The sequence below is a fragment of the Notechis scutatus genome, chromosome 1 (assembly GCF_049901735.1).
Source record: "Notechis scutatus isolate UNSWTSFEM ecotype Mainland chromosome 1, rNotScu1.2, whole genome shotgun sequence".
Taxonomy (NCBI): domain Eukaryota; kingdom Metazoa; phylum Chordata; class Lepidosauria; order Squamata; family Elapidae; genus Notechis; species Notechis scutatus.
Genome location: NC_142009.1, coordinates 232,347,069 through 232,374,021, shown reverse-complemented (window position 1 = coordinate 232,374,021; position 26,953 = coordinate 232,347,069). Strand labels below are relative to the sequence as shown.

Sequence of the window (26,953 nt, the reverse complement as noted above, 5' to 3'; positions counted from 1 at the left end):
ATTTTTTGTTTATATTAGTTTTTAACTGTTGTAATTATACTGTTTCTGATGGTGTATTTTTGTGGAATACTACTGTGGCTCTTACCCAATATATAGAAACAAGAATACAGATTTTATATACTGATATATTGTGCTGTTAATTTAAAAACTCTGCTGAAAATATGCTTGTTTATCCTGTTTCAAATGTTAATCAAAGTATACATCACATATAGCAAAAGACTCTTATGTCATCATGGAGAAATGCAATTGGAGAGAGGAGTAAGAGCTTGCCTGGAGCAACAGAAAAACAAGGGAAATGTGGGTGGAGCTGGAGTCTATATAAAGTTGACTGGACTGCAACATCTAACAGAATGAAGAGTTAGAGTTGCCTCATCTTTCCATAGGATAAGTAGCACACCTCAGGAGTTAGTGGAGCAGAAACTCTCAGTGCTCCCAGCCAGGATGCCCCCTCAGTCAGAAACCAGTGAGGGAAAGACAGAGGTCGAGCCAGGAGTTCTGGAGCTCTTCACCTGGGAGGAGGTGGGACTCCGCACAGGCAAGGGAAACTTCAAGGAAGAGAGATGGCTGGTCATCGACCGAAAGGTTTATGATGTCAGTCAATTCTATTTGCAGCATCCAGGTGGGCCTCGTCTCATCAGACACTATTCTGGACAAGATGCTACGGTGAGTCCTTGCTGGGGGGAAAGAAGATCTTGGAATGATCTGAAGATGCACAAAGCATTTGCTTTGCATGCACACACTCCAGGTTGAGGTTGTGTCTCCACAAGCAGAAGGAGGGGGAAAGTATCCATTTTATCTGAAGCATAAGGATTTTCTGACATTACAGAAAATGGATACTCCTTGATTTACAGCTATTTGTTTACAATAGCCAGTTAAAAAGTGACTTACAATCAGTCCTCACATTTATGACTACTGCAGCATCTCCATGGTCACATGATCAAAATTTTGGTTCTTGGCAATTAGCATGTATTGATGTGCTCGCTTTGGCAGCACATATACTAAATTTGATGTATTTATGATGGTTGCAGGTCCCAAGGTCATGTGATCACCATTTGCAACCTCTCCAGCTGGCTTTCAACAAGCAATGTCAATGGGGGAATTTGGATTTGCTTAATGATCACATGATTCACTTAACTCAAGTCATTTGCTTAACAACTGTTCACCCAACAATCATAAAATTGAGGATGATTCACTTAACCATGTTGCTTTGTAACATAAATTCTGATCCCGATTGTGATTGTTATTTGAGGGCTATCTGTAGTTTCTGGGTTGGACAGCCCAGTGCTTTGATAAAATATAAGGAAGTTGCAGGTGGTGGCTGTATCACTCGGCAATTTTGTAGAACCAAGTGACAAAATCTGACCCAAATTTAGAAGCATCACTGGAAAGAGGAAATGGCAGGGACATGACACCTGATCCCCAGACATACAAGTTGCTGTGATTTGCAGACTTCCTTTTTCCCCCCAGTTTTGCATCAATGTTTGCCTGCAGTTAAGTTGTTTAACTTTGACTTCTAGACAATGTGAACAAAATACGGTTTAGATTTGAAGACTTCCTCAGGTGTTTGTGCAAAAGCATGGGCACAATTTTAATGTTGCTGAAGCGAATTTAGTCAGGAAGACTTTCTCAGTGGAAAATATATGAGTAATACTGATAGCAAAAAAATGTGATCTCTATCAAGTATTGCAGGATTTTAGCTTTTTTTTTTTTTTTGTAAATGCAGTGGAGACTGAATTCTAAATAAGTCTATGATCTATAACATCTATTGTATATTTCACAATACAATGATTTATATACTCAGAATTTATTTATGAGAAGCATTTCAATTCAATATTTAAATGAATCACATTTATTTTAAAATGTGAGAGAGGAAGGGTGTTTTACCATAAGGAAGGGCAGTTACACAGTCGAATCTACTATTGGCCAAGCCTCAGTGATTCAAAAAAAGAAAATGTGTCTCTCCATCAAATTAGAGGGGGTTCCTTGCAAAATGGAGCTGGACACAAGATCAGCCATGTCCCTGATGTCCTGGCACAACCTTAAGCAACTAGTGCCAAAACTAGCTAAGAAGAAGCGGTTTTATGTCTGCTGCTCTTCAGAGCTACCAGTTCTACAGAGCCAGACAGAACCAGTAGAATCCCACCCCTGCCTAGTATCAGCAGTTAACCATACTGAACTAAGAGAACGTTTAAAAGCAGTACTTATAAAGTTAAAGGAAGCTGGACTTAAATTAAAGAAAGAAAAGTGCCAGCTAGCTATCCCCAAAGTCGAATTCCTCGGATACCTGATAGATGCATCAGGCATACACCCGATACATTGAAAATACAGGCCATCCAAGATGCTCCCATCCCCAGAAACAAAACAGAATTTCAAGTGTTCCTTGGACTCTTATATTTCTATAGCATATTCTTACCCCATAAAGCATCAGTTGTCAAACCATTGCACAGACTTTTGGACACTAAAGCCCCATGGGGGTGGGGCAAAAGAGAGAACTCTGCTTTTAAAGCCATTAAAAGCCGATTAACATCACAAAGTGTGCTGATTCAGTACAACGAACATTTGCCATTAGTACTGACCTGTGATGCTTCCCCGTTTGGAGTGGGCACAGTGCTGGGCCACAAACTGCCAAGTGGATTTGAGGCACCCATAGCATTTTTTTTCAAGGACCCTGTTCAAGGCTGAAAGGAACTACAGCCAACTTGATAAGGAGGTCTTGGAAGCTGTAGCCAGTGTTAAAAGTTTTCACGAGTATGTGTATGGAGAACATTCCAGCTGGTCACAGATCATAAGCCTCTGTTAGGTTTACTGTCTGGAAGCTGGCAGACTCCCCAAGTACTCCTCCCCAGGTTGAACAGGTGGGCTGTTTTTTTAACTGCCTGTGGTGATTTCTTGACCTATCAATCTAGAAAGTACCTTAGCCACACAGATGCTTTGAGCCACTGCCCATTGCCAATTCCTGTTGAGGATCCATCACCAGCCTACACAATCCTCTACATCGACAACCTCCAATGCCCACTGACTGCCTCTGACATTGCCAGACACTCAGCTAAAGACCAGGTTTTATCCCTGGTAATGGACTGGGTTAAGAGGGGATGGCCAAAAGACACTTTGGGGTAGAATTTCGGCCTTTTAAGACTAGACAAAATGAGTTATCCACTATGCAGGGGTGTTTATTGTGGGGAAGCAGGGTGGTTATTCCACCCCCTTGAGACAGCAGGTCTTGGGAGCCCTACATGCAGGCCACACAGGAATTGTTCAGATGAAAGTTCTAGGGCGAAGCTACATATGGCGGCCTAATCGGGATCAGGCAATCACTGACTGGGTCTCTGGGTGCCAAGATTGCCAGGAAACCAGACCATCTCCACCCCTTGCCCAGCCTCATGAGTGGGAGAGACCGAGGGGCCCTTGGTCTCGAATCAACATTGATTTTGCTGGACCAGTGCAGGGACAAATGTTCCTAATAGTGGTGGATGCATTTTCTAAATGGGTAGTGTTAGGAATGTGAATCACCTAACAGCTATTTGGGATGGAAATACATAAACCAGGATAGACATTTTAATACTGTATCTTTAAGAGCATGCAATTGGGTGTGGTTCTGAAAATGGCCATAAGATGGGGCCAGAAACCTGGGTTGTTTTGAGAGTCTCAGGAAGTCTCTGAAGAGAGTGTGAGTGAGTCTCTGTTTTTCCTTCTGTTGGAGAGTATTGTCGTTCCTTCTAATTGACTGCTATCCCTGGATTTGATGTAAGTCTGATACTGAACTGATTTTGACACTGGACTTTGTTATTGGATTATCCCTGGACTAAAAACTGACTGATCTACCTGTGAATGACTTTGGACTGCCTATTTTGAACTTTGCTTAAACATTTCTGAAAGTAAAAACCTACATTTACTGTACGGTGTATCTGTGTGCTATGTGTGTGTATTCAAACACTTCTCTCAAATACGTCTCCCTGTATGTGCTCATTCTCCTAATGGGGAATTACCTCAATAGGTAGAGGTGTTTCTAATGTCATCTACCACCACAGAAGCTGTCATTCAGGCCCTCAGAATGCTATTTGCCACACACGGCCTACCTGATGTACTAGTCTCAGACAATGGACCTCAATTGACAGCAGGGCCATTTGAACTATTCCTGGCAGGGTTGGGAATACGGCATGTGTTAGTGGTGCCTTATCCCTCCAGCAACAGGTTGGCAGAATGAGCAGTGCGCTCAGTTAAGAAAGCCTTAGCAAGGATGGGTCCTGGGGATTGGCCTACCAAGGTGGCTACCTACCTGTTAATGCAGCACGCTACCCCACATCCAGAAATGAACTGCAGCCCATCTGAGATTCTAATGGGCAGGAGGTTGAGGACAAATTTAGACAGATTGCACCCTGGATATGCACCAGAAAAGCCATTAGCCATCCACATTGGTACAGGTTTTTATCAAGGGGGACTTCGTCTATGCGAGGAATTACTCAGGTCACCCATTATGGCTAGCTGGAATCATCCTTGACATAACTGGGCCACGCTCGTATCGAGTATTGCTGGAGGACGGGAGGATGTGGCATCACCATATTGACCAGTTAAGGCCATACTAACAGCCTTTTGGGGTCAGGCCGGATTATACTCTCCAGAGTTTGCCAGCAGAAGTAGAATGTCCCAGAGGTGAACCGACAACTGGCGCAAAGCAACCAAGACAGTTACTGATAGAAGCAGGTGTTGTTTCGACTCTGCCAACTCCAGCTGAGGCATCCTCGCAGTTCCCAACCATTCCAGAGACCTCCCCTGCTTCTTCACTGCCACCAACCACACGCACCAAACCTCCAACCACCAGCGCCGGGCTGCAAATGTCCGAGAGGACCTGATGCCGTCTGGCCTACCTCTGCAACTATGCATGCACTAACTAATGGAGGAAGAGTGTTGTGTACTGTTCTCACTCAGGTCCACTTTTCCAGCAGGAACAGTGAAGCATTCTGATTGGTTAAAGGGTTCTGACAACCAAGTATAAAAGGGCTGTCAGTGGTGTTGATCAGCTGCTGTTGTTGTGAGCTCAGCAGCCATGGTTAGTAAGCTCTGTTAGCACAATAAATGGTTAATGGTTAATTTGGAGCCTTGATTCAGGCTGTGCTCCACTGTTCTTGGTACTGAACAAGAAGGATTAAGATTAGACTTGCTGATAAGGTGCCCTAATTCACACTCTACTATTGCTAGTGTCTAGCAGATATTGAACAAGACCTTTCCAATGGCTATTCTGAGTGGCAGGGTGAATCATGGCAAAGCCAGGAGAGAACCAGACCATCTCAAGGGCGCAGCATTGCAATGGAAGAAAGTCCCTATCTATTCCATCATATAAACCAAAATAAGGTTGTATCAGCCCTCAAAATGAGCCATTGTTAATGGAGCTGGTTTTTTTTTCCAAAGCTTGTTGGGGAAAATTATCTTCAGTCCCTGTGGAGAGACCCTCAGGATGTTTCATCTTTTCACAAAAATACTCCAGGCCACCTATGCAAGAGTTGGTTTTAAGATGGGTGATTACACAAATTTCATAAATCAATACATTTTCCTTTATATACCTGCTTTCTTTCTGAATTTCTTAGGATGCCTTTACAGCTTTCCACAAGGATGAGGATCTGGTAAAGAAATACTTGAATTCCTTATTAATTGGAGAACTAAAACCAGATCAACCTAGCTGTGAGCCCACCAAAAATGTGAGTACTTCCCAGCAATATCTTTAAACTCACAGTGTGTCCATGTATTTCTGTCTCTGAGAGAGAATAAAATCCATGCACATATAAGGCAAAATAATGTATAACAATTAGAGCATGGGTTAGGCAGAACATATCTACAAGTAATTGCATTGAACGTTCCCTTGGTGATTTGCTTAGAGTTCTATCTCGCGCAGTACTAATTTCTGTCTGAATGACAACAAGCCATTTGACTTCTACTAAATCAAACAATTCAAATTAAGAAACTTCTCCAAAATTACCATTTGCATATCAAAAAAAAAAAGTGCTTAATACAAATACTAGTTCTGGTACTGAATGCAAACTCCTAGGATGAACACATAATCAGCAATATTTTGCAGATGCTGGAATTTATGGAGGGGAAATAAATAAATATTAGCCCTGTGTCACCTGTTAGCAACTGATTAGAACTGCATTTTGATAGAGCTGAAAATTTGCCCATTTTTGCATCAAATAAATCAAAGCACAGCAGGGCAACGATGACCTTAGATGAGGATTCCCTTTGTAGGACCAGAAACTTCATTGTTTTAAATATGAAGACTTATGCTTTGTTTTATTTATTTACTCAATTTATACTTTACTTGTCTAATCAAGTTGAACCCACAAGGAAGTTTAAATCTGAAATGCATTTACAAGCATATGTATAGGTATATGCATATGTATGTATCAAATGTGGTTCTGCATGCTTATTTAGGAGTAAAAAAGGATGATTTTACCCTTTCACAAGTCAAACCATAGTCTGAAAATATGTAGCATTCAAGAATGACTAGTTTGTTGTAAGAACAGATGTTTATTACATATTTTAAATAAGAGCTAAAACTTCCCCTGGTGTGTTCTTTCTTAAACAGAGCAGCCTGACATATGTTGATAAACTGCAGTAAGCCTCATTCACCTTGTGATAATTAGTGCACCTTCACTAATTTCTTTAAACTACCCCTGTCCCATTTGTACTGGTTAAAATGAAGATGAGGAAGCAGCAGAAAGTACTTTTCACATGTACCTGCTGAGATATTGACTCAGATACAAATAAACAGCTGGGTATAACTTTTATTGCCTTTGTGATTTCGTGGAAAGGTGAAAATGCAGCAATTATTGAACATGGATGGGAAATCAGTTGCTGGGGGCATAATTAAGTGTCACTATTTTTCATAGGAAATGCTGGTACATGATTTTCATGAATTACGCATGAAAGTGAAGAAGATGGGACTCTTGAAGTCCAATGTTCCTTTTTTTGCCTTCATGTTTCTGCATGCTTTCTTGCTGGATATGGCATCCTGGTTCACCATCTGGTACTTTGGAAAATCTTGGGTGCCTTTCCTTATTGGAGTAGCAATGTTCACTGTTGCACAGGTAACTCTTTCTGTTGTGGAGTATAGCAGGGTGGTAGAACAGTCTTTAGCACATTTAATTTAGTAGTATAGTGATATTCACCACTCCACAGGTAATTTTATTTATTTATTTAATTTATATTGCCACCTATTCTCTCATGGCGACTCGAGGCAGCTTACACAATGTAAAACCATATTTAAAACAAAAAATAAAAATAAAAAAATAAAAAGCAACAACAACTGACAAAAAGAATCAAATAAATTAATAAAGTATAACAGAACAAATCTGGAAAAAAAAATCACCCCCCAACTCCCACCTCCTGCCCCAACGACAGCAGTTCATACTAGCCATTTGATGGGCTCCATCCCACTCTGTGTTCCCCAGGCCAGCTGGCAAAACCAGGTCTTCAGTGCCTTTCGAAAGAGTGTTAGAGTGAGGGCAATTCTAATCTCTGAGGGAATGATATTCCAGAGAGAGGGAACCACCACGGAGAAGGCCCTTCTTCTGGGTCCCACTAGGTGTATCTCCCTCAGGGGGGACATTTCCTGCCTCCCCACTCTAATAGGTCAGGTAGATGTGACCGGCAAGAGACGTTCCCTCAGATAACCTGGTCCCAAGCCATGAAAGGCTTTAAAGGTGACAACCAACAGTTTGAATTGCACCCAGAAGCAAATTGGCAACCAATGCAGCTCCTGCAGGAGAGGTGACACATGTGCACATCAGGGTCTGCACAAAACCATGTGGGCTGCTGCATTTTGCACCAACTGGACTTCTGGATGCTCTTCAAGGGCAGCCCCATGTAGAGTATGTTGCAATAATTAAGATGGGAAGTGACCTGGGCATGAGTGACTGTGAGTAGGGAGTAGAGTCCAGGAAAGGGCATAACTGGTGCACAACCCACAGTTGCGCAAAGGCCCTCCTGGCCATGACTGCCACCTGCTCTTCAAGCAGGAGTCGTGAGTCCAAGAAAACTCCTAGATTACGCACAGGGTCTGTTTGGGGTTGTGCCACCCCATCCAAGACCAAAGGTGGCAATTCTCCCTGAGCCAATGAACCCCAAATCCAGAGCCACTTGGACTTGCAAGTGTTTAGTTTTAACCCATTGCTCCCCATCCAGCCCCTAACAGCCTCCAGGCACTGCGAGAGGGAGGATACAGTATCACTTAACTCACCATGGGCCAAGACATACAGCTGAGTATCATCAGCATATTGGTGATACCTCAGTCCATGGTGATGGATGATCTCACCCAGCGGCTTCATATAAATGTTGAACAGGAGCGGAGAAAGTACCGAGCCCTGCAGAACCCCCGTAAAGCAGTGGGTGAGGGCTAGATCTCTCCCCTCCTACCAACACTGACTGAGATCAGCCACAGAGGAAGGAAGTGAACCAAGACAGCAGAAGGCCTCCCACTTCCATCCCCCAAAGCCTCCCCAGGAGAATCCCATGGATCAATGGTATCATAAGCCACCGAGAGGTCAAGTAGAGCAACGATGGATGCACTACCCCCATCCTGCTCCTGCCAGAGATCATCCAAAAATGTAACCAATGCCATTTCTGTCCCAAATCCAGGCCTGAATCCTGACTGGTAGGGTCAAGACAATCCGTTTCAACCAAAACCCTCTGGAGCTGCTGTGCAGTCACCTTCTTAACAACCTTCCCCCAAAAGGGAAGATTGGAGACAGGTCGGAAATTATCCAACCTGGTGGAGTCCAGCAATGGCTTCTTAAGAAGAGGGTGGACCACAGCCTCCTTAAAGTGCTGGGGCACCATCCCCTCCTGTAGAGAAGCATTAATCACCACCAGAGTCCACCTTCCTATCACCTCCTGGGAAGCTTTCACAAGCCAGGAGGGAATGGGTCTAAAACACAGGTGCTTGCATGCATACTACTCAGGATCCACTTCCTCAGGAGCAACAGAGTCAAACCATTCCCAGATAACAGGGCAAGAACCTGCCTCAGGAGCTTCCACTGGACCAGCAACCATGCTGGGATCTAACTGGGAACAAAGTTCAGTGATTTTGTCTTCCAAAAAATCAGCAAATTCCTCAGTGTGCCCCTTCAAGTGGACCTCAATCTCCTCCTTCCCCAGGAGGAGACAGCTCACCTTAAAGAGAGTCACTGGGCGATTATTTGCAGATGCAATTAGTGTGGATAAGTATTTACACTTGCCGCACGAATCACACAAGCAGCTCTTACCATGTTTGATCAAATTCATTTCCTGTCTTCTGCCAGCGGTGCTCTAGACATCTCCTCATGAGTTTACTAATGAGTTTCCATCTCTGACCATGCAGACCAGAATAAATTGCAATTTCCATTGGTTCCATTCATTCAAAACAAAACGGGGGGCAGAATCTCAACATTAACAGAGTTTGTGGGCAGAAATATGCTTGGGCTACCATCAAGAGAGTTGGCAAGGAGAATTCCTTCTCCTGTGATCCTAAATATTACAGTGCAGCTGTTGGATACTTTTTTGTATAACTTCAACCTGCCTCACTGCTATAGATTGTACAGGCTAACAACTATTTAGTGGGGCCAGCTATCACAACATTTATCATAAATGGAGGCCTTACTCTCTTGGAAATGGTTACATTCATCATGCTAAAAATTTGAGGATCACATCCTGTTCGTATGGCTGGAGGCCTGAAATCAATACAGCAGCCCTGTGGGAGTTGATGGGAATTTATTTATTTTACTTTACTTATTTATTAAACTTTATGCCACCCATCTCCCTTACAAGATGTTGCTCCCACCCTGTTCCCATTATATTTAAAAGTTTCATTTAAATCTGTATTTGTCTCTGAAGTGTAATGCAAAGCATTCTGCAAGGCATAACCTTACTGGGAGATATAATTGTTCTTCTTAGCCTTCTGGGAATTAATAATGCTTGGGATAAATGTGTTTACATTTCTGTTTAACTTTCTTTGCTAATATTGGTACATAAATAGCTGTTATTGTTTATCTTCTTGTTCTCTGATTTCAAATGTCAATCTACTCATTTCAGCACATTCCAATATTTTCTTAATGATTTCCTCCTGTGATGGTATTTTCTCATTTTTCCAGTTTTTAGCAAATACAATCCTAGCCGCTGTTAATACATTTACAATCAGGTATTCAAGTCTTTACTATATATTTCAGGTAAAATTCCCAAATAAAAATATCTCTGGTTTCAAGTCTATATGCTTAAGTAAAACAACCAGGCCTTAGGGGGAAAAAATCATATATACTTGGTGTTCTTCTTGCTTTCCAGAACCAATATGGCTTCCTTCAGTAGGATGAAGATGCTTACATTTTCTTTGTTAATGTCATTATATAAAATAGCTCCTATTGTGCTTCCCAATTTAAATTCTTCTCAAATAGATATTTGAGAATATGATAGCTTAAGCTGAGCAATGAGTCCTTCAAAACAGAGAACTTGGCCAAAAAAAGTCTCATGCAATTCATGTCCTTCTTGCTTTCTAGATCCAATATGGTTTCTTTCAACATGATCTTGGGCATATTTCAGTCTTCCAGAAGCCGAAATGGAACAGACTGGCTCACGCTTTTGTGATGGGAATCCTTAAGGTAAGAGTTTAAAACTGAAAGTGGGTTTTCTCAAATCAACTTTGTTGGAGTTAAATTGTTATTGGTCACCCAGAATTGTTAGGAATGCATACATGTTTAATTTATTATTATGATCGGTCATGCAATCAGCCAGATATTTAGGACTGGGATAGATAGAATGTTCTTTGATGGTGTTAAAGATATTGTCAAAGGATGTAAGGTGTTCCAATTAAAGCTGCCTTTTGCAATTGATTGATGGTGATTTTGACAATGATGATGGTGTTCAAGTGGTGCTTCAGATGTTTTGGAACTGCATCCAAGGTGCCTGGTACTATTGGTACTATCTTTGCTTTCTTTTACCACAATCATTCTCATTTTATTTGCAGGTCTTTGTATTGGGTAATTTCCCCCTGGTTTTTTCTCTTCTATTCTGCTATCTCAAGGTACTGCAATATCCAGTGTTCAGATTCCTTTTTCCTTTTAATGGACACTTGTTAAGTCTGAGGTTTTATATAGCAGACATTTCTCTATTTGAATTTGAAGATCCCAAAACACTTTAGCTTCTATTACTTCTTTTATTTCATGGTTGCACTAGTTGCATACCATTGCAATCAAATGGTATTTCTTGAAAATATTCCATTGCACCATTGCTGCTATGTTGTCATGCTGTTCTCTGTAATCAATCAGTACAGTCTTCTTGTTGCAGATAACTATGTGGTCTACTGTTTCTTCAGTTTTTTGCATACAGTGCTTACTCTCTGTTGCTGTTTTCTCAATTCACTCTTCGTATATATTTGATCTTGTGCAACCAAACTTAGCCCCTTTATCTCTTTCAACTTTCATGCTCTTGGAATTGTCAGGGCTTGTCGTCTGCTTTGCCTGCTAGTTTTGTGTGTGTGTGTGTGTGTGCATTGGCCATTAATACTTGTTTTGTCTCTTTTCTATTCTTTGCTTGGTCTTTCTTGTGGGCCTGTTTGATCTCTCTGGTATCCAGTAAGCCTTCACAGTGTACTAGCTTCATTGCATCCTCTTCACTGTCTTTCAGTTATTCTTCCACTGGCTTTCTTCTTCAACTAACTACTGTACTTGCAATATCCCATGCCCTTGGTAGATAGTGTCTGTCAGCTTTGCTATATGGATGAAGGGCATGATTCATTATTATTTTTCTGATCTTCCTATTTTTCTGGTTGGGCCCAATCCATTGTTATTATTATCTGTTCATAATAATGTGAAGTAAATTATTGCCAGCTCTTAATTATTTAGCTAGTGTGGACTTTCATATGCACCAAGTTCTTCCTGAGGATCTAGGATGTTGTAATGTATGTGTGCATCCAAGCAGTGTGACCATTTGCAATTGTCAGATGGAAATGTTGTCAATGTGCATATTTTCTAAGTGCCATGCAATAATATGTTTGTTATGGCATCCAATGCGCAATAATTACTCGGACATCATAGCTGTTTATGCCATAATCTTTCAATTTTAATTGTCAAATCTTGATACTTAATGATCTTCTCCAGTTCTTTATCTTCTATTCTACTGTTCCCTGCTTATTGCCACATCAATTATCTATGCTTTCTTCTTTCCAATTGCAGTTATATCTGCTGTATTATGAGCCAAGATTTTATCAATTTGGAAATTTCACAATATTTTAAGCTGCTCATTTTCAGCTACTTTCAATTGTATTATGTGCCACCAATTTTTCATTACTGGCACATGATAATTTTTATAGCTGTCCCAGTGAATCATTTTGGCAACTGTGTGGTTGCTTACAATCAGTTTGTGTGATCTTCTTGCATGAGCTGAGTATATATTCTACTGTTTATTTTGCTTCTTTATATCCGCATTGTGAATCATTTGATGATTTTTCACTTCTGGCCTCAATTGCATTAATTCAAATAGCTTGCTCTTAAACAGCCAAAATCGAGGCTTCGGTTTCTTTTTTTTAATGTTCCAGTTGACAAGACATTGCCAGATTTTACCTTTAACCACCTTTCCCTCAATCTTTTGTAGAAATTAACCATGTAATACTTTTCCTTGCCATTGCGTTTTGTCTTTATTACACTAGTTTGATAGTCATATTTTGTGTCCTGTACTTTCTGCAAGTTCCAATTTTTAACTTGCATCAATGCTTGTTCTTGGCTATTTTTTACATAATCAGCCATTACATAGTTTTAATCTTTGACAGTTGTTTTTTTACTTGAAGTAAACTTCTGCTTCCATTTCTGCAGGACAAATACAATCTATCAATAATACTACAGGGATGTAATGCATAGTGAATAGTATCAGTTTTCTTGTGTTTCAGGCCCAACTGTACAGTTCAGCTTGTGTCCAATTAATTCCAGTAGTGTATTGTATCACAGGGATGGCCCAGGTATCGATCGCTTTGATGGTTTCCCTATTTGCTCAGTTGGTTTTGTGTTTCTATTTTTTTCTAACATGCCAGTGATTGGGGGAGGGAAATTGTGGGCAGGGGAAAGCAGCTAGATCAGGAATAATTTACATAGTAATAGCTTTTCCAAAGAACAAATGAAGACTGGAATGTATGTATGGATTTCAACATTTTCTATGTAGGGTGGGCCAAAGTCTTGGTGGATTGACTTGCATAACCGACATCATGCCAAACCCAACTGTTTCTTGAAGGATCCTGATCTCAATATGCACCCATTTCTCTTCAGCTTAGGGAAGTCCCTCTCTGTGGAGGTGAGTACAGTTTAGGTAATCGTATTCAAAAAATTAAGAATCCCGAACATCTTGCACTCAGACATATGTAGCCAGGGGTTTGTGAGCTGCATGCAGTGCCTTATTCCTCTTAGTCTTTTTCTTTTGAAGTTTCCCAAACCTCCAATTTTCCACCACTAAGATTCAGCAATATAGTACAGTAGATATAAAGGTAAAGGTAAAGGTTCCCCTCGCACATATATGCTAGTAGTTTCTGGCTCTAGGAGGTGGTGCTCATCTCCATTACAAAGCGAAAGTGCCAGTGCTATCCGAAGATGTCTCTGTGGTCATGTGTTGGGATGACTAAATGCCAAAGGCACATGGAACGCTGTTACCTTCACACCAAAGTGGTCCCTATTTTTCTACTTGCATTTTTTACATGCTTTCAAAATGCTAGGTTGGCAGAAGCTGGGGCAAGTAACAGGAGCTCACTCTGTTACGCGATGCTACGGACCACCAAATTGCTGACCTTTCTGATCGACCTCAGTGTCTTAGCTACTGCTATGCCACAAATAAAATCTTCTTAAACCTGCCCGGTCTGAAATTTCCCTGCAAAATGCAAAAACACTTGAAAAAAAATTGGTTGTTCTGATTTGTATGGTATTATTATATCATTCACAACATTTATGAGTTTCCGGGAACACAAACATATTACTACAAATATTACGGCACTCTTCATCTAATAGACATAGTAAAGTACCCACTTTTGTCCAGCTCACTTCAAATTTAAGGCACATGTTATATATAAATTTATAGAGAAAATCCATTTCATAGCAATGATTTTCATGATGCTAAAATTAGTATTGCAAATCAGCACTCTTCTCCCTCCAGGATTAATAAAGTTTTTTATTGTATTTTCATTTTGTCCAGATGTGATAAATCAAGTAACTTCATATATAAAGTCACTGACAAAATCTGGAGAACCAATCACTTTTTACAATTCTTGAGCTGAACTGTGTAGAAGAGAGGCTATTTAGTTTATCCTGAAGAGTGTTTATTTTGTCCTTGTTTAAACTGTTGTGTTTTCGTTACAGCTTGGAAAAAAGAAAAAGAAATATATGCCTTACCAGCACCAGCACAAATATTTTAGCTGTGAGTACTTCTGCCATTTTGCACCCAAAAGTTAGTCTCTAAACACCAGGATCAGTTCTTCCATCAACTTTGGGGATCCTGTGGAAAGTCTTCAAAGAGGCTGCCTAAGGTCAAGTGGTAGTTGTTCTCTTGCTGGTTTGGGGATTTTCATGTTTTTATTTTTGTTTTTATTTATATTTAATTTTTTTTGAATGGTTACATGGTTTTAATTGTCACTATGTTTGTAAACTACTCAGAATCACATCTTGTGAGAGGAGCAATTATATAAATTGGCTAAATTAATCAATCAGTGGAAGCTTAGGAGAAAGATGGCTTAGGAGAATATCTGGGATCAAAGACTAAATTGCTTTGATAAAGTATTCAGCTTCCCTGCCCCCCATGAGTCACTGCAGATATGAGACCAAAACTCCCAAAAAACTGGAATTATAATCCACTATATATGAAGTGTGGCAATGACATGGAGTGAAAGGCCTAGCAGATAGAGGAAATCTGTAGTAATTCATTAGTCAGTAGGAAATTGGAGAGGAAGAAAGATCTCTGAGAAATGCTTCCAACCTTGAATGATTCACACATATTTGCATTCTTGTTTTCATTTTTTCCAGTATTGGCACCCTTAACATTCATTGCTTTTGTGCAGCTAGCAATATTTCGCTATGCTATTCGGAAGAAAATGTGGAATGTAAGTAATTGACGGATATGCAGACACAATACCTTCTGTTTTGGGACAATATGTATCGGGGAACAGGAACAGTGATTGCATCATCATTGCTTTCCAAAAGGGAGATACATTAAAAAGAACACAGCATTGCTTTGATGGTGGAGATGCCACTCTTATTTTTTTCCAGACATTGGAGAAACAGATGGCACTGGTATTTTAGCTGTAAACATTTCTACTGCTCCCTCAAAACCAGCTCCCATCAGAAACAGCTCTGTCTTGGGCCACTCTGCTGCATGGCAGCCGTTTCTGCAGAGAGATGCTGGGCCAAGAACTGGAGAAGCCGGTGAAGCAGGGCCATCTTAACAGCATTATGGGCCCCGGGCAAAGCAGTTTACTGCAGCCCCTACAACAACTACAGGAATAAAAATGTAAAATTAAACATATATTTGCATGTTAGTATTAATTTTTAAAAATGCAGTAAAGTGTTATAAATATGTTGCTGTATTTATATGATACAAGGTGCATTGAAGGTTTAACACAGAGAGATTAGTATGGGCCCCCTATGTTCGTGGGACCCACGGGAAAGTGCCCATCAGGCCCATGCATTAAGACAGCCCTGCAGTTCAGTTGGGAGTGGTGTCACATGCCCTTTCCAAGGAGGTTTCATCTGGTGCAAAAGGGGCTGTCAGCAGAACCTCGTTTGGCTTTTGAGGAAGCACCACTCTTCTTAAAGGAGTCCAAGCCTCTTAAAGTTGCTGAGTGGGGAGAGCAAAATTGCTATGAAGCACCTAAGCCCCACCCAAGAAACCCCCCATTGAAGGGAGCCACAAAACCAATTCCCATCAGAACCAGCTCAGATCTGAGACCAGGAAAAGGGGCAGCAGCTCTCTCTCCATGCCCAACTAGCTGTGGACAAGGGTCAGAAGATCCCAGAGAGAGCTCCCCTTCATGTGGGAGAGGAAGCGGGGGGGGGATTTTGGCAGGAGTTGTGGTGGACACTGGCTTGCAAAAGCTGGCATGGCTTGCCAAGTGGGTGGGGCCAGGGGCTGTGCTGCAGGGGAAGAGGGCACCCACCCAGATGAAGGAGGAGCAGGCAGGGCATGGGGCTTGCTTGGCTTTCCTCACCCAACACCGTCACTGTCTCTCCATGCTGCTTTATAAAACCTGCTCTGCAAAGAGCTGTGACCCCTGAATTCTGGAGTGATGCCTGATTCTCCTGCACCAGCTTGGCTGAATAGGCAAGGAGGGAGTCCCAGCCTCCCATGTCCTGGCTCAGATCTGAGCTGGTTCTATGAGAACTTATTTTTGAGGCTGACTTCAGTGGGGGGTTTATTGAGAGGGCTCTACAGGAGTGTTGCTCCCCTCTGGCATGTTTAAGAGGCATGGACTTCAATGTGGCCAGTGGTGGCTCCCCAAAAACCAATGGAAGTACTGGTAATAAATACATAAATGATTTTTTTTGTTACACTACTCTTATTGTTACATATTGACACTTATAGAAACAAACAGAAGTATCAACATGTAACAATAATAGTAAAATAATTTTTATTTATTTATGCATTTATTTATTTTTTACTATCTGTTTTGTTTTTATGATTAATAAAAACAAAACAGATACTAAATAAATACATAAAGAAATAAAAAAAGCAACTTACCAAAAATTAGGCAGGCAAGTTGGCTGGCCAGCTACACCGGGGTCCTCGGTTGGGACTAGTCTTTGGAGCTTGCTGTGGCGAGGACGGCTGGGCGGCCTGGGAGTCGGCACTCAACCGGGGCTAGTGGCGGCGGCAGGAGGAGATAGGAGCTTGCTGCTTGCCTCCTTGCTGCTTGCCTCCTCACTCACCAATTGATGGTGAAAGGCCAGGCAGCAACAACAGAGTGGTGGGCCAAGGGTGGGAGAAGATGGTGGCCGAGCAAAGATGGCAGCCAGCCAAAGATGGCGGCTGGGCGAGGTAAGTAGCAAGGGTGGCTGGGTGGCCCAGGAGTTGGACACAACTGGGACTGGTGGCAGTGGCGGCAGGAGGAGGTAGGCAACCAGCGGGTCTAGCTGTTTGCCTCCTCACTCACCAATTGGTGGTGGAAGGCCAGGCAGTCATGGTGCGGTGGGCTACAGGTGGAAGATGGCAGCCAGGCAAGGCAGGCAGCATTGGCGAGAACAGCTTGGCAGTCCAGGAGTCATCGGGACTCAACCGGGGCTGGCAGTGGTGGCAGGTAGGCGACTGTGGCTTGCTTCGAGGTCTCACTCACCGATCCATGTCTTCAGCAATGGCCAGGCAAGGCAGGCAGACCAGGGGAGGCAGACCAGGGGAGGCAGGCAGGCAGGCAGGTGGGTGAGGCAGGAAGGCCTGGGGAGGCAGGCCAGATGAGGCAGGCTGGGCAAGGGCGGCTGGTGGTGGGGTGCCTGGGGCTTGCAGAGCCCTCACTCACTAAGATCAGGCAGGCCAGAGGAAGGCAGGCAGTGATTGTTGGCTAGTTGACTGGCTGGCTGGTTGATGCTACTGCTGCTGCAAGTGATGGCGGCAGGTAGGAAAAGAAAGGAAGTGATGTAGCGCACATGTGCAATAAGGTGTGCCTGGGTGGGGCAGAGCGGGGGAAGAATGCCATCAGTGATTGTCGCACATGTGCACAATGTCATGCCTGCGCGATGAGGACTGACTAGGCAGCGAATGGAGGAGCAGGTGGAGAGGGGCAGGGCCAGCCAGGGGGCCATTTTACCTGTTCTCCGAACTACTGGGAATCATAACAACCAGTTCTACCAAACCAGTGTGAATCGGTAGAATCCCACCCTTGCTTGTCTTGCAGCCAGGGTCATTTGGTACTGCCAAGTGGAGGCACACGCTCCGGTGAGAGCCTCTGCACTATGCTGGGGGGTTACGGGAAGGCTTTACTGCAGTTCTCACTCAGCCTTCTCCTGGATGCAATTTAGAGCCTACAGGGCTGGAACCTGGAGAAGTAGCAGCTGTGTGTGAGGGCAGATAGTCCATTCCCGAGGCTGCTGCCTGCCCCACCTGGTGCTCTCTTTGTATGTAGTGTCCAATGGGAAAGCAGAGCCACACCCCTCAATCTGCAGATTGGCCACCAGGATGAATGGCTAATTGTCCCATGTGGTGAATTGGTTGTGGCAATTTGTCCCTCAGCCAATTGCCTGGGTGAGGGGGGAGGAGCAAAAGGGGACAGGTCATGGGGGATGGGGGAAGGGGTAGCCAAAGGGGCAGCAGCATGAAGCAGGTGTGGCCAGGTATTGCACCCAATTGTCATAGATCACTGAATACACCCAATATCCCATAATATTCATTCCAGGGCAGAACTGACCAAAGAATTGTTCTGCTGTTGTGCTATGTTACAAGGCAATGACTTAAATATGATCTTTCAGCAAGGTGTTTCCCTATTTGTTAAGTCAGGGGTGTCAAACTCAATTTCACTGAGGGCTGCATCAGGATTTTGTTTGACCTCGGGGGTGGGGGGCAGGACAAGCTCAACATCACTTGTTTCGGGGGCATCTGTGGTGACCCAAGTGCTCTGCCAATGAAAACGGAGCTTGGGAGGGCTGCATGCCACCCTTGCCAGCTCTGTTTTTGGCTGTGATGGCCTCCTGCAACCCTCTGCCCAGTGAAAACAGAGCTTGGGAGGGCCACCTGCAGCCCTCCTGAGCTCTGTTTTTACTGGTAGAGGAACCATGACCCAGTCCTTCTCTGTTTCCAGGGTGACCCCGTGGGCCAGATCTAAGCACCCCAAGGGCTGGATCCAGCCTGCGAGTCTTGAGTTTGACATCCCTGAGCTAAGTGATCTGAATCATACAACATAATGTATTTTAAAATCAACCTATTTGTATAAAGCAATTAGAAAGCTGACAGAAGCTACTTTTTCTCATCCTTTTTACTCTCTCCTCTTTTTTTTGGCCAGGATCTTGCTCTTATGTTATTCTATAATTTTCGTATGTGCCTTATGTTCATTCCTTTAATGGGGTTCAAGACCTTCATGGCATATTACTGGCTTGCCAGGTAGGAACTGCAGAGAATTCTCAACTGCACTGCTGCCCCCTGTGCATATAATTGATGTACAAAATATGTGCTTGGAATGAGGGAGATTTTATGTGTGGTGCTTCATGTCCCCCATGATCTTTCCAGTCTGAAGAAGGGCAACTGTTACCATGTCTGAGTCATGAATCACAAGAAAAGGTTATTAAGTCTTGATCTGATATGTAATGTATTACATATATGATCTTGACACTGATTGGTGTTGTATCTTAATACAACACTAATCACAGCAAAAAGCAGAAACTTATGAGGGCCAAACAAACCCAATTAATACTTACATGAGAGACCTCCAGGAAATATCATGTCTGAATACTAGAGTAGAAAGGTTTTTTTTTAAGTTTCTAAAGTGCTTAAAAGTGTTTCAGAATAAGGCAGTGAGAAACCACGTCTGTATTCCCTCACCCTCCAAAGCACCTTTGTGTTCATGGAGTCATCAGGAGTCAAGATTACCTAGAAGAGACTTTACATTCTCTCTTTCTTTTTTAAAAACCTGCCTTTTGGCATGAGCAAAATGGTAATCCATAGACAATATGGCAACGAAGAGCCAGTTTGGGGCAGTGGTGAAGGTTTTGGCCTAGAGCAAAAGGACATCCCAGGCTTGCCTGAGGCGTGCAAGCTGGCCAGGCCCCATCACAAACTCTCAGTCCAATACACCTCTTTAAGGTAGTTGTGAGGAAAATAGGAGCATTGGGCGAGTTCTCCACCTTGAATTGGAATATAATAACAGACTGGAACTGGTGAAGGGATGTGGTGTTCTCTGACATCAGGATTCCCATGGTGCTGATATCCCTGGTAATTGTGGTTCTATGTGTATTGGAAGGTTTTGAACATTTGAAGTATAATTAAACAAATGTCTTCCTGGGTAACAGATACAATAAGTTACTCTCTCACCTTTAATTACTTATCTTCCACTGGAAGACAAACATTGAAAAAAGTGGTGGACTTGTAAGAGCAAAATCAATAGATAAAATTAGAAGATGGGAGTTTTGTCAGCAAAGATGATAAAGACAATGAAAAAATTGTAAAAGTTTCCTAATTGTTTTGTTTCTCAAAATTACTTATTTCCACAGGTCCCTAGAAAGCACATGGTTTCTGTGGGTCTCTCAAATGAATCATATTCCAATGAACATCAGTTATGACCAGAATTTGGATTGGGTCTCTTCCCAGGTAAGAACATTTCAATTTTTTTGCTCAGAGACACTATATTTCTTTCACTTAGTCCATTCATACTTTGGGGCACGTGGACTTTGAACAGAAGGCTTTCATGACCACCACTAAAATATTCTAGTCATAACATTTGGGAAAGAACAAGAACTTAAGTTTTTCTATGTTGTTCTGTCTTTGCTACACATTACTCTGTTTGCAGCTTGACATGTAGCTAAACCCACCTATCCTCCAATAAAACAGACCACGTGTGTAGAACTACCGTGTTTCTCCAACAATACGGCCTCCACCAATAGGAAGACCCAGCATGTTTTCTAGGCATAAAATCAAATTAAGCCCCTCCCCCAAATTTAGGCCTAGTTTAAAACATGCAAAATAGGGGAAGGGTGGGGGACTTGCCATTTGGAGTGCCGTTGGAGCTGCCACCGCCGTTTGGAGTGCCGTTGGAGCTGCTGCCGCCTTTTGGAGCTGCCTCTGCCGTTTGGAGCCGCCACTGCCGTTTGAAGCTGCCGCTTCCGCGTTTGGAGCACTGCCGCTGTTTGGAGCACCACCGCCACTCCAAACACGGCGGCAGCTCCAAACACGGAAGCGGCAGCTCAAATGTGACGGCGGCACTCCAAGCGGCGGCGCGGCTCCAACGGCAGAGGCAGCTCCAAACACGGAAGCGGAGCTGCCGCCGCCATTTGGAGCCGCCGCCGCCGTTTGGAGTGCCGCCATCGCGTTTGGGCTGCCGCTTCCGTGTTTGGAGCTGCCGCCGTGTTTGGAGTGGCGGTGGTGCTCCAAACAGCGGCAGTGCTCCAAACGCGGAAGCGGCAGCTCCAAATGTGACGGCGGCACTCCAAACGGCGGCGGCGGCCAAATCCCAACAGAGGCAGCTCCAAACACGGAAGCGGAGCCGCCGCCACTGTTTGGAGCCGCCACCGCCGCTTGGAGTGCCGCCATCACGTTTGGAGCTGCCGCTTTGATTTGGAGCTGCCGCCGTGTTTGGAGTGGCGGTGGTGCTCCAAACAGTGGCAGTGCTCCAAGCGGAAGCGGCAGCTCCAAATGTGGCGGCACTCCAACGGCGGCGGCGGCTCCGCTTCCGTGTTTGGAGCTGCCTCTGCTGTTTGGAGCCGCCGTCGCCGTTGGAGTGCCGCCGTCACGTTTGGAGCTGCCGCTTCGTGTTTGAGCTGCCGCCGTGTTTGGAGTGGCGGTGGTGCTCCAAAGCGCGAAGCAGCAGCTTCAACGGCGGCGGCGGCTCCAAATGGCAGAGGCAGTTCCAAACGGCGGTGGCAGCTCCAACGGCCTCGGCTAGAGAAAAGAGCCAGCCTCTCGGAGCACGCCGGCATCTTTCCCTCTCTCTCTATGTATGAAAGAGCTCGCCTTGCTCGGAGCGTTTGGCGAAGCACACGAGTTTTGCAGTCGGAGAGGAGGCGGCGGCAAAAGGACGGCAGCAACAGCAGGATGCTGCAAGTCAGGACCTTGCATTGAAGCAGCCGGGGGCACGTAGCCACCTCCCTCCAGCCCACCTTGAGGATTTGCCTTTTGTTGTTGGTATACTTGGCTTCAGGCGCTCCTGTCGGCGCCTTCCCTTTGCCTTGAAGGTAAAGTGAATTATTTTAAAAACCTCCGCTCATCCCGCCAGGGCTGCGGCAGAGCCGTACAGGCTGGGCAGAACCAGGAAACACCCGCGGCTCGCTTTCCCGGCTCTGCTCAGCTCTCACGGCTCGGCGCGGCCCTGATGGGGATAAGCGGAGGTTTTTAAATAATTCTCTTTAACTTAAGCAAAGGGAAGCGGCCACAGGAGCGCCTGAAGCTCAAGTGTCTCCTCAGGGCTCCGGTTGCAGGGAGGAGCCCTGACTGGCTGCACGTGGCTGTGCCAAATGCCGCGGCGTTGCTGTAACGCCACGGCAGCAAGGGAGAAGGAAAGCAACGGTGATGGAAGGTCTCCGAACATCAAGCTGTCACCGCCCGCCCACCCGAGGATGCAAGGGGGGAAATTAAGTCACCCCCAAAAAGACAGCCTAGCCGGTTTTTGGGGTCAAAAAAATAAGGCCCGGCCTTATTATGTGAGAAACACGGTAGTTGCTTTATTAAAGGAACAGGATTGGTGAAACTGGTAAAAATAGAAATACATACAATAAGAACCTAAATATAAAATAAGCAGTATTGAGTTGCTGGTGAGCATAACAATTAATAAATACAAATAAATCGAAATCTCACCAGCAATGCTCTGTATATGGGATGTGGATTTTCGTCCTCAGATGAACACGTGTCACACATTATGCTGTTTCTTCCTTGTGCTTCTATTCCCTCTCCATGCTAAAGTCTGGCTTCCCAGGATGCACAGAACTTGTTTTTGGAGTGAGGATTAAAGGGCAGGGTCAGCTTCCAAACAATACAGCCACTGGATAGTGCCGCAGAACAACAACAGCATATATACAAATTATACTGTATGCCTGGGTGCATGACCTGTGGATAGGCAGATAGGCATATATAGCAGGGATTCACATTGTTGGAGATTTGAGTTGAACAAGATCCATTTTAAAGGATGCGCTGAGCATGTGCAAAGTAATAAGTAGCAGACAACTCTAATTAAGAACTATTATTGTCTTGGATGTAGTGTATAATCTCAGCACAGCTATCAATAATTTAATTTATGGAAAAGTTCAAAGTTCAATTTATGGAAAAAGAAAGCCTGACTTCTATCTGAACTACACTTTGAAGAGAGGGAGGCGAGAGAGAAGGAGAGGGAGAGGGGGAGAGGGAGAGAGAGGGAGGGAGGGAGGGGGAGAGAGGGAGGCAAGAGAGAAGGAGAGGAGAGGGGGAAGAGGGGGAGAGAGAAGGAGAGGGAGAGAGGGAGGCAGAGAGAGAAGGAGAGGGAGAGGGGGAGAGGGAGAGAAGGAGGTGAGAGATGAGAGGGAGAGGGAGAGAGAGGGAGGGAGGGGGGAGAGAGGAGGCAAGAGAGAAGGAGAGGAGAGGGGGAAGAGGGGGAGAGAGAAGGAGAGGGAGAGAGGGAGGTGAGAGAGAAGGAGAGGAGAGGGGGAGACAGAGGGGAGAGAGGGAGAGGGAAAGAGAGAGAGAAAGAGGGAGGGGAGAGAGAGAAGGGGAAAGAGGGAGGCAAGAGAGATGGAGATGGAGAGGGGAAAGAGAGAGGGGGAGGGGGAGAGAGAGGGGGGTGAAAGAGAAGGAGAGGGACAGAGGAGAGGGAGGGGAGAGAGAAGGGGAGGGGAGAGAGAGAAAGTGAGAGAGAGTGTGAGAGAGAAACATAAAACACCCTTCTTTAATTAATCATAAGCCATATAAGAAAGAGACACAGAGGCAGCAGATGAAAAACTTCTCATCTATCTGTCACCATTTGCCTTAGGCTGTTAGATGGAAATGGAGAGTAGAGTAGTCAACAACATTTTTAAATGGGCTGATATTCACACTTGGTATCTGAATGCTGTGCTGGGTGCCATCTTAAAACCTGTAGGCAGAAATCAGAATAAAAAGCTACAATTTATTTCATTCCATTTGTGTGTGTCTGTCTGTCTGTCTGTCTGTCTGTGTGTGTGTGTGTGTGTGTGTGTGTGTGCATCTTTGCATAATTTTTTACACCTGGAAATTGCTTGGATAAGACCCCATAGTTTTTTGATAAGGTTTTTTTTTTAAAAGTAGTTTGCTCTTCCTTGCTCCCCTCCCCCAAAAAGACCCTCCCAACATCATCCAGCTGGTTTTGTGGCTAAAGCAGGACTAGAACTCACAGTCTTCCAGTTTGTAGTCTGTCGTCTTAACCCAGGGGTGTCAAACTCATGTTTCCGGTGTCAGGTGATGTATCAGGACTCCCCCCACTTTGCTAAACCAGGAATGGGTGGTCCGGCCTTAACCACTGCATCAAATTGGCCCAAAAGACAGTAGTTGCTTTATTAAAGGAACAGGATTGGTGAAACTGGTAAAAATAGAAATACATACAATAAGAACCTAAATATAAAATAAGCAGTACTGAGTTGTTGGTGAGCATAACAATTAATAAATACAAATAAATCGAAATCTCACCAGCAATGCTCTGTATATGGGATGTGGATTTTCGTCCTCAGATGAACATGTGTCACACATTATGCTGTGTCTTCCTAGTGCTTCTATTCCTCTCCATGCTAAAGTCTGGCTTCCCAGGATGAACAGAACTTGTTTTTGGAGTGAGGATTAAAGGGCAGGGTCAGCTTCCAAACAATACAGCCACTGGATAGTGCCGCAGAACAACAACAGCATATATACAAATTATACTGTATGCCTGGGTGCATGACCTGTGGATAGGCAGATAGGCATATATAGCAGGGATTCACATTGTTGGAGATTTGAGTTGAACAAGATCCATTTTAAAGGATGCGCTGAGCATGTGCAAAGTAATAAGTAGCAGACAACTCTAATTAAGAACTATTATTGTCTTGGATGTAGTGTATAATCTCAGCACAGCTATCAATAATTTAATTTATGGAAAAGTTCAAAGTTCAATTTATGGAAAAAGAAAGCCTGACTTCTATCTGAACTACACTTTGAAAGAGGAGAGAGAGAAGGAGAGGGAGAGGGGGAGAGGGAGAGGGAGGGAGGGAGGGAGAGGGAGAGGAGGAGAGAAGAGGGAGGGAGAGGGGAGAGGGAGAGAGAAGGAGAGGGAGAGAGGAGGGGAGAGAGAGGAGAGGGATGGGGGAGAGGGAGAGAAGGAGGTGAGAGATGAGAGGGAGAGGGAGAGAGAGGGAGGGAGGGGAGAGAGAGGAGGCAAGAGAGAAGGAGAGGAGAGGGGGAGAGAGGGAGAGAGAAGGAGAGGGAGAGAGGGAGGTGAGAGAGAAGGAGAGAGGGGAGACAGAGGGGGAGAGGGAGAGGGAAAGAGAGAGAGAAAGAGGGAGGGGGAGAGAGAGAAGGGGAAAGAGGGAGGCAAGAGAGATGGAGATGGAGAGGGGGAAAGAGAGAGGGGGAGGGGAAGAGAGAGAGGGGGTGAAAGAGAAGGAGAGGGACAGAGGAGAGGGAGGGGAGAGAGAAGGGAGGGGAGAGAGAGAAAGTGAGAGAGAGTGTGAGAGAGAAACATAAAACACCCTTCTTTAATTAATCATAAGCCATATAAGAAAGAGACACAGAGGCAGCAGATGAAAAACTTCTCATCTATCTGTCACCATTTGCCTTAGGCTGTTAGATGGAAATGGAGAGTAGAGTAGTCAACAACATTTTTAAATGGGCTGATATTCACACTTGGTATCTGAATGCTGTGCTGGGTGCCATCTTAAAACCTGTAGGCAGAAATCAGAATAAAAAGCTACAATTTATTTCATTCCATTTGTGTGTGTCTGTCTGTCTGTCTGTGTGTGTGTGTGTGTGTGTGTGTGTGTGTGTGTGTGCATCTTTGCATAATTTTTTTACACCTGGAAATTGCTTGGATAAGACCCCATAGTTTTTTTGATAAGGTTTTTTTTTTAAAAGTAGTTTGCTCTTCCTTGCTCCCCCCTCCCCCCCCAAAAAAAGACCCTCCCAACATCATCCAGCTGGTTTTGTGGCTAAAGCAGGACTAGAACTCACAGTCTTCCAGTTTGTAGTCTGTCGTCTTAACCCAGGGGTGTCAAACTCATGTTTCCGGTGTCAGGTGATGTATCAGGACTCCCCCCCACTTTGCTAAACCAGGAATGGGTGGTCCGGCCTTAACCACTGCATCAAATTGGCTCTCATTTTCATTTCTATTTACTGTACTGAAAGCTAAAGATAAATGCCTACTTTCCAGTCTTACATTTTAAAACATTCTCTTCCTTTTCTCCTTTTCTTCTATCAAATTAAGATAACAATTGTTCTTGGATCCTCAGATTTTGCATGTCTGGCATGTAAGATTTCAGTGCCAGTCTCTTAGCTACAAGGTTTCTGTACAAGGTACATTGTCTGTTAGAGCTGGCCTGAGTCAAACATTTACATCCAAATGTCTAGGAAACCCAGAACGAACAAAGAGAAACCAAACAGAAGTCCAGACCCACAAGCCAAGAATAAGAGTTACTTGTTACAGAGCCTCCCTATGATAAGAAGCAACAGTGGCTGAAAAGAAAGGGGCCAACTGGAGGGCTTCACCTGCTGTCTCTTTCTCCCTTAGCTCTCAGCAACATGTAATGTTGACCATTCCTGGTTCAATGACTGGTTCACTGGGCACCTGAACTTCCAGATTGAGCATCAGTGAGTATGAGCAAGAGAAGAGGCCAGGCCATAGAAATGTGTGTGGGAGTGGGAGACCTTCAGGGCAGTCATACATCACACACGGCTGATGTTAAGCAGGTCTGCCATGTTTTGAACCTAGCAAAAGTTCTGGGATCATCACCTGACACCCTCTTTTCTTCTTGTAGCCTTTTCCCCACCATGCCTCGACACAATTACTGCAAGGTGGCTCCTCTGGTGAAATCTCTATGTGCCAAGCATGGTGTGCACTATGAGTGCAAGCCCATCCTCACAGCTTTTGCAGATATATTGCAGTAAGTTCACAGCTGAGGGAGGCTCCTCTTGGGCACTGGTTTATCCAGAAAAGGTTGCAGCCAGAAAGATCACAGAAAAGATTGTCTGGTGAACATGTTCTTACTGCCATTAATCCTCTTCTCTTTTGTCTTTCTGTAGTAGCCTGAAGGAATATGGGCAGGACTGGCAGGAAGCTTATCTACATGAATTAGGAGTGGGAGATGTTCAGACAGCAACAGAAATACATTAA

The 26,953-nt window shown here is 44.1% G+C and overlaps 1 protein-coding gene across 1 annotated transcript; it reads left to right on the top strand.

The window, feature by feature from the left end:
- Positions 1-363: 363 nt before the first annotated feature.
- LOC113421941 (acyl-CoA (8-3)-desaturase-like) lies at positions 364-26,953 on the top strand. The gene is made up of 12 exons (XM_026682595.2): positions 364-663; positions 5,583-5,693; positions 6,882-7,079; positions 10,518-10,619; positions 13,171-13,299; positions 14,352-14,409; positions 15,012-15,088; positions 18,971-19,068; positions 20,175-20,271; positions 26,351-26,430; positions 26,598-26,723; positions 26,863-26,953. The coding sequence occupies exons 1-12, from the start codon at positions 442-444 to the stop codon at positions 26,951-26,953; spliced, it is 1,389 nt and encodes a 462-aa protein (XP_026538380.1). The 5' UTR covers positions 364-441.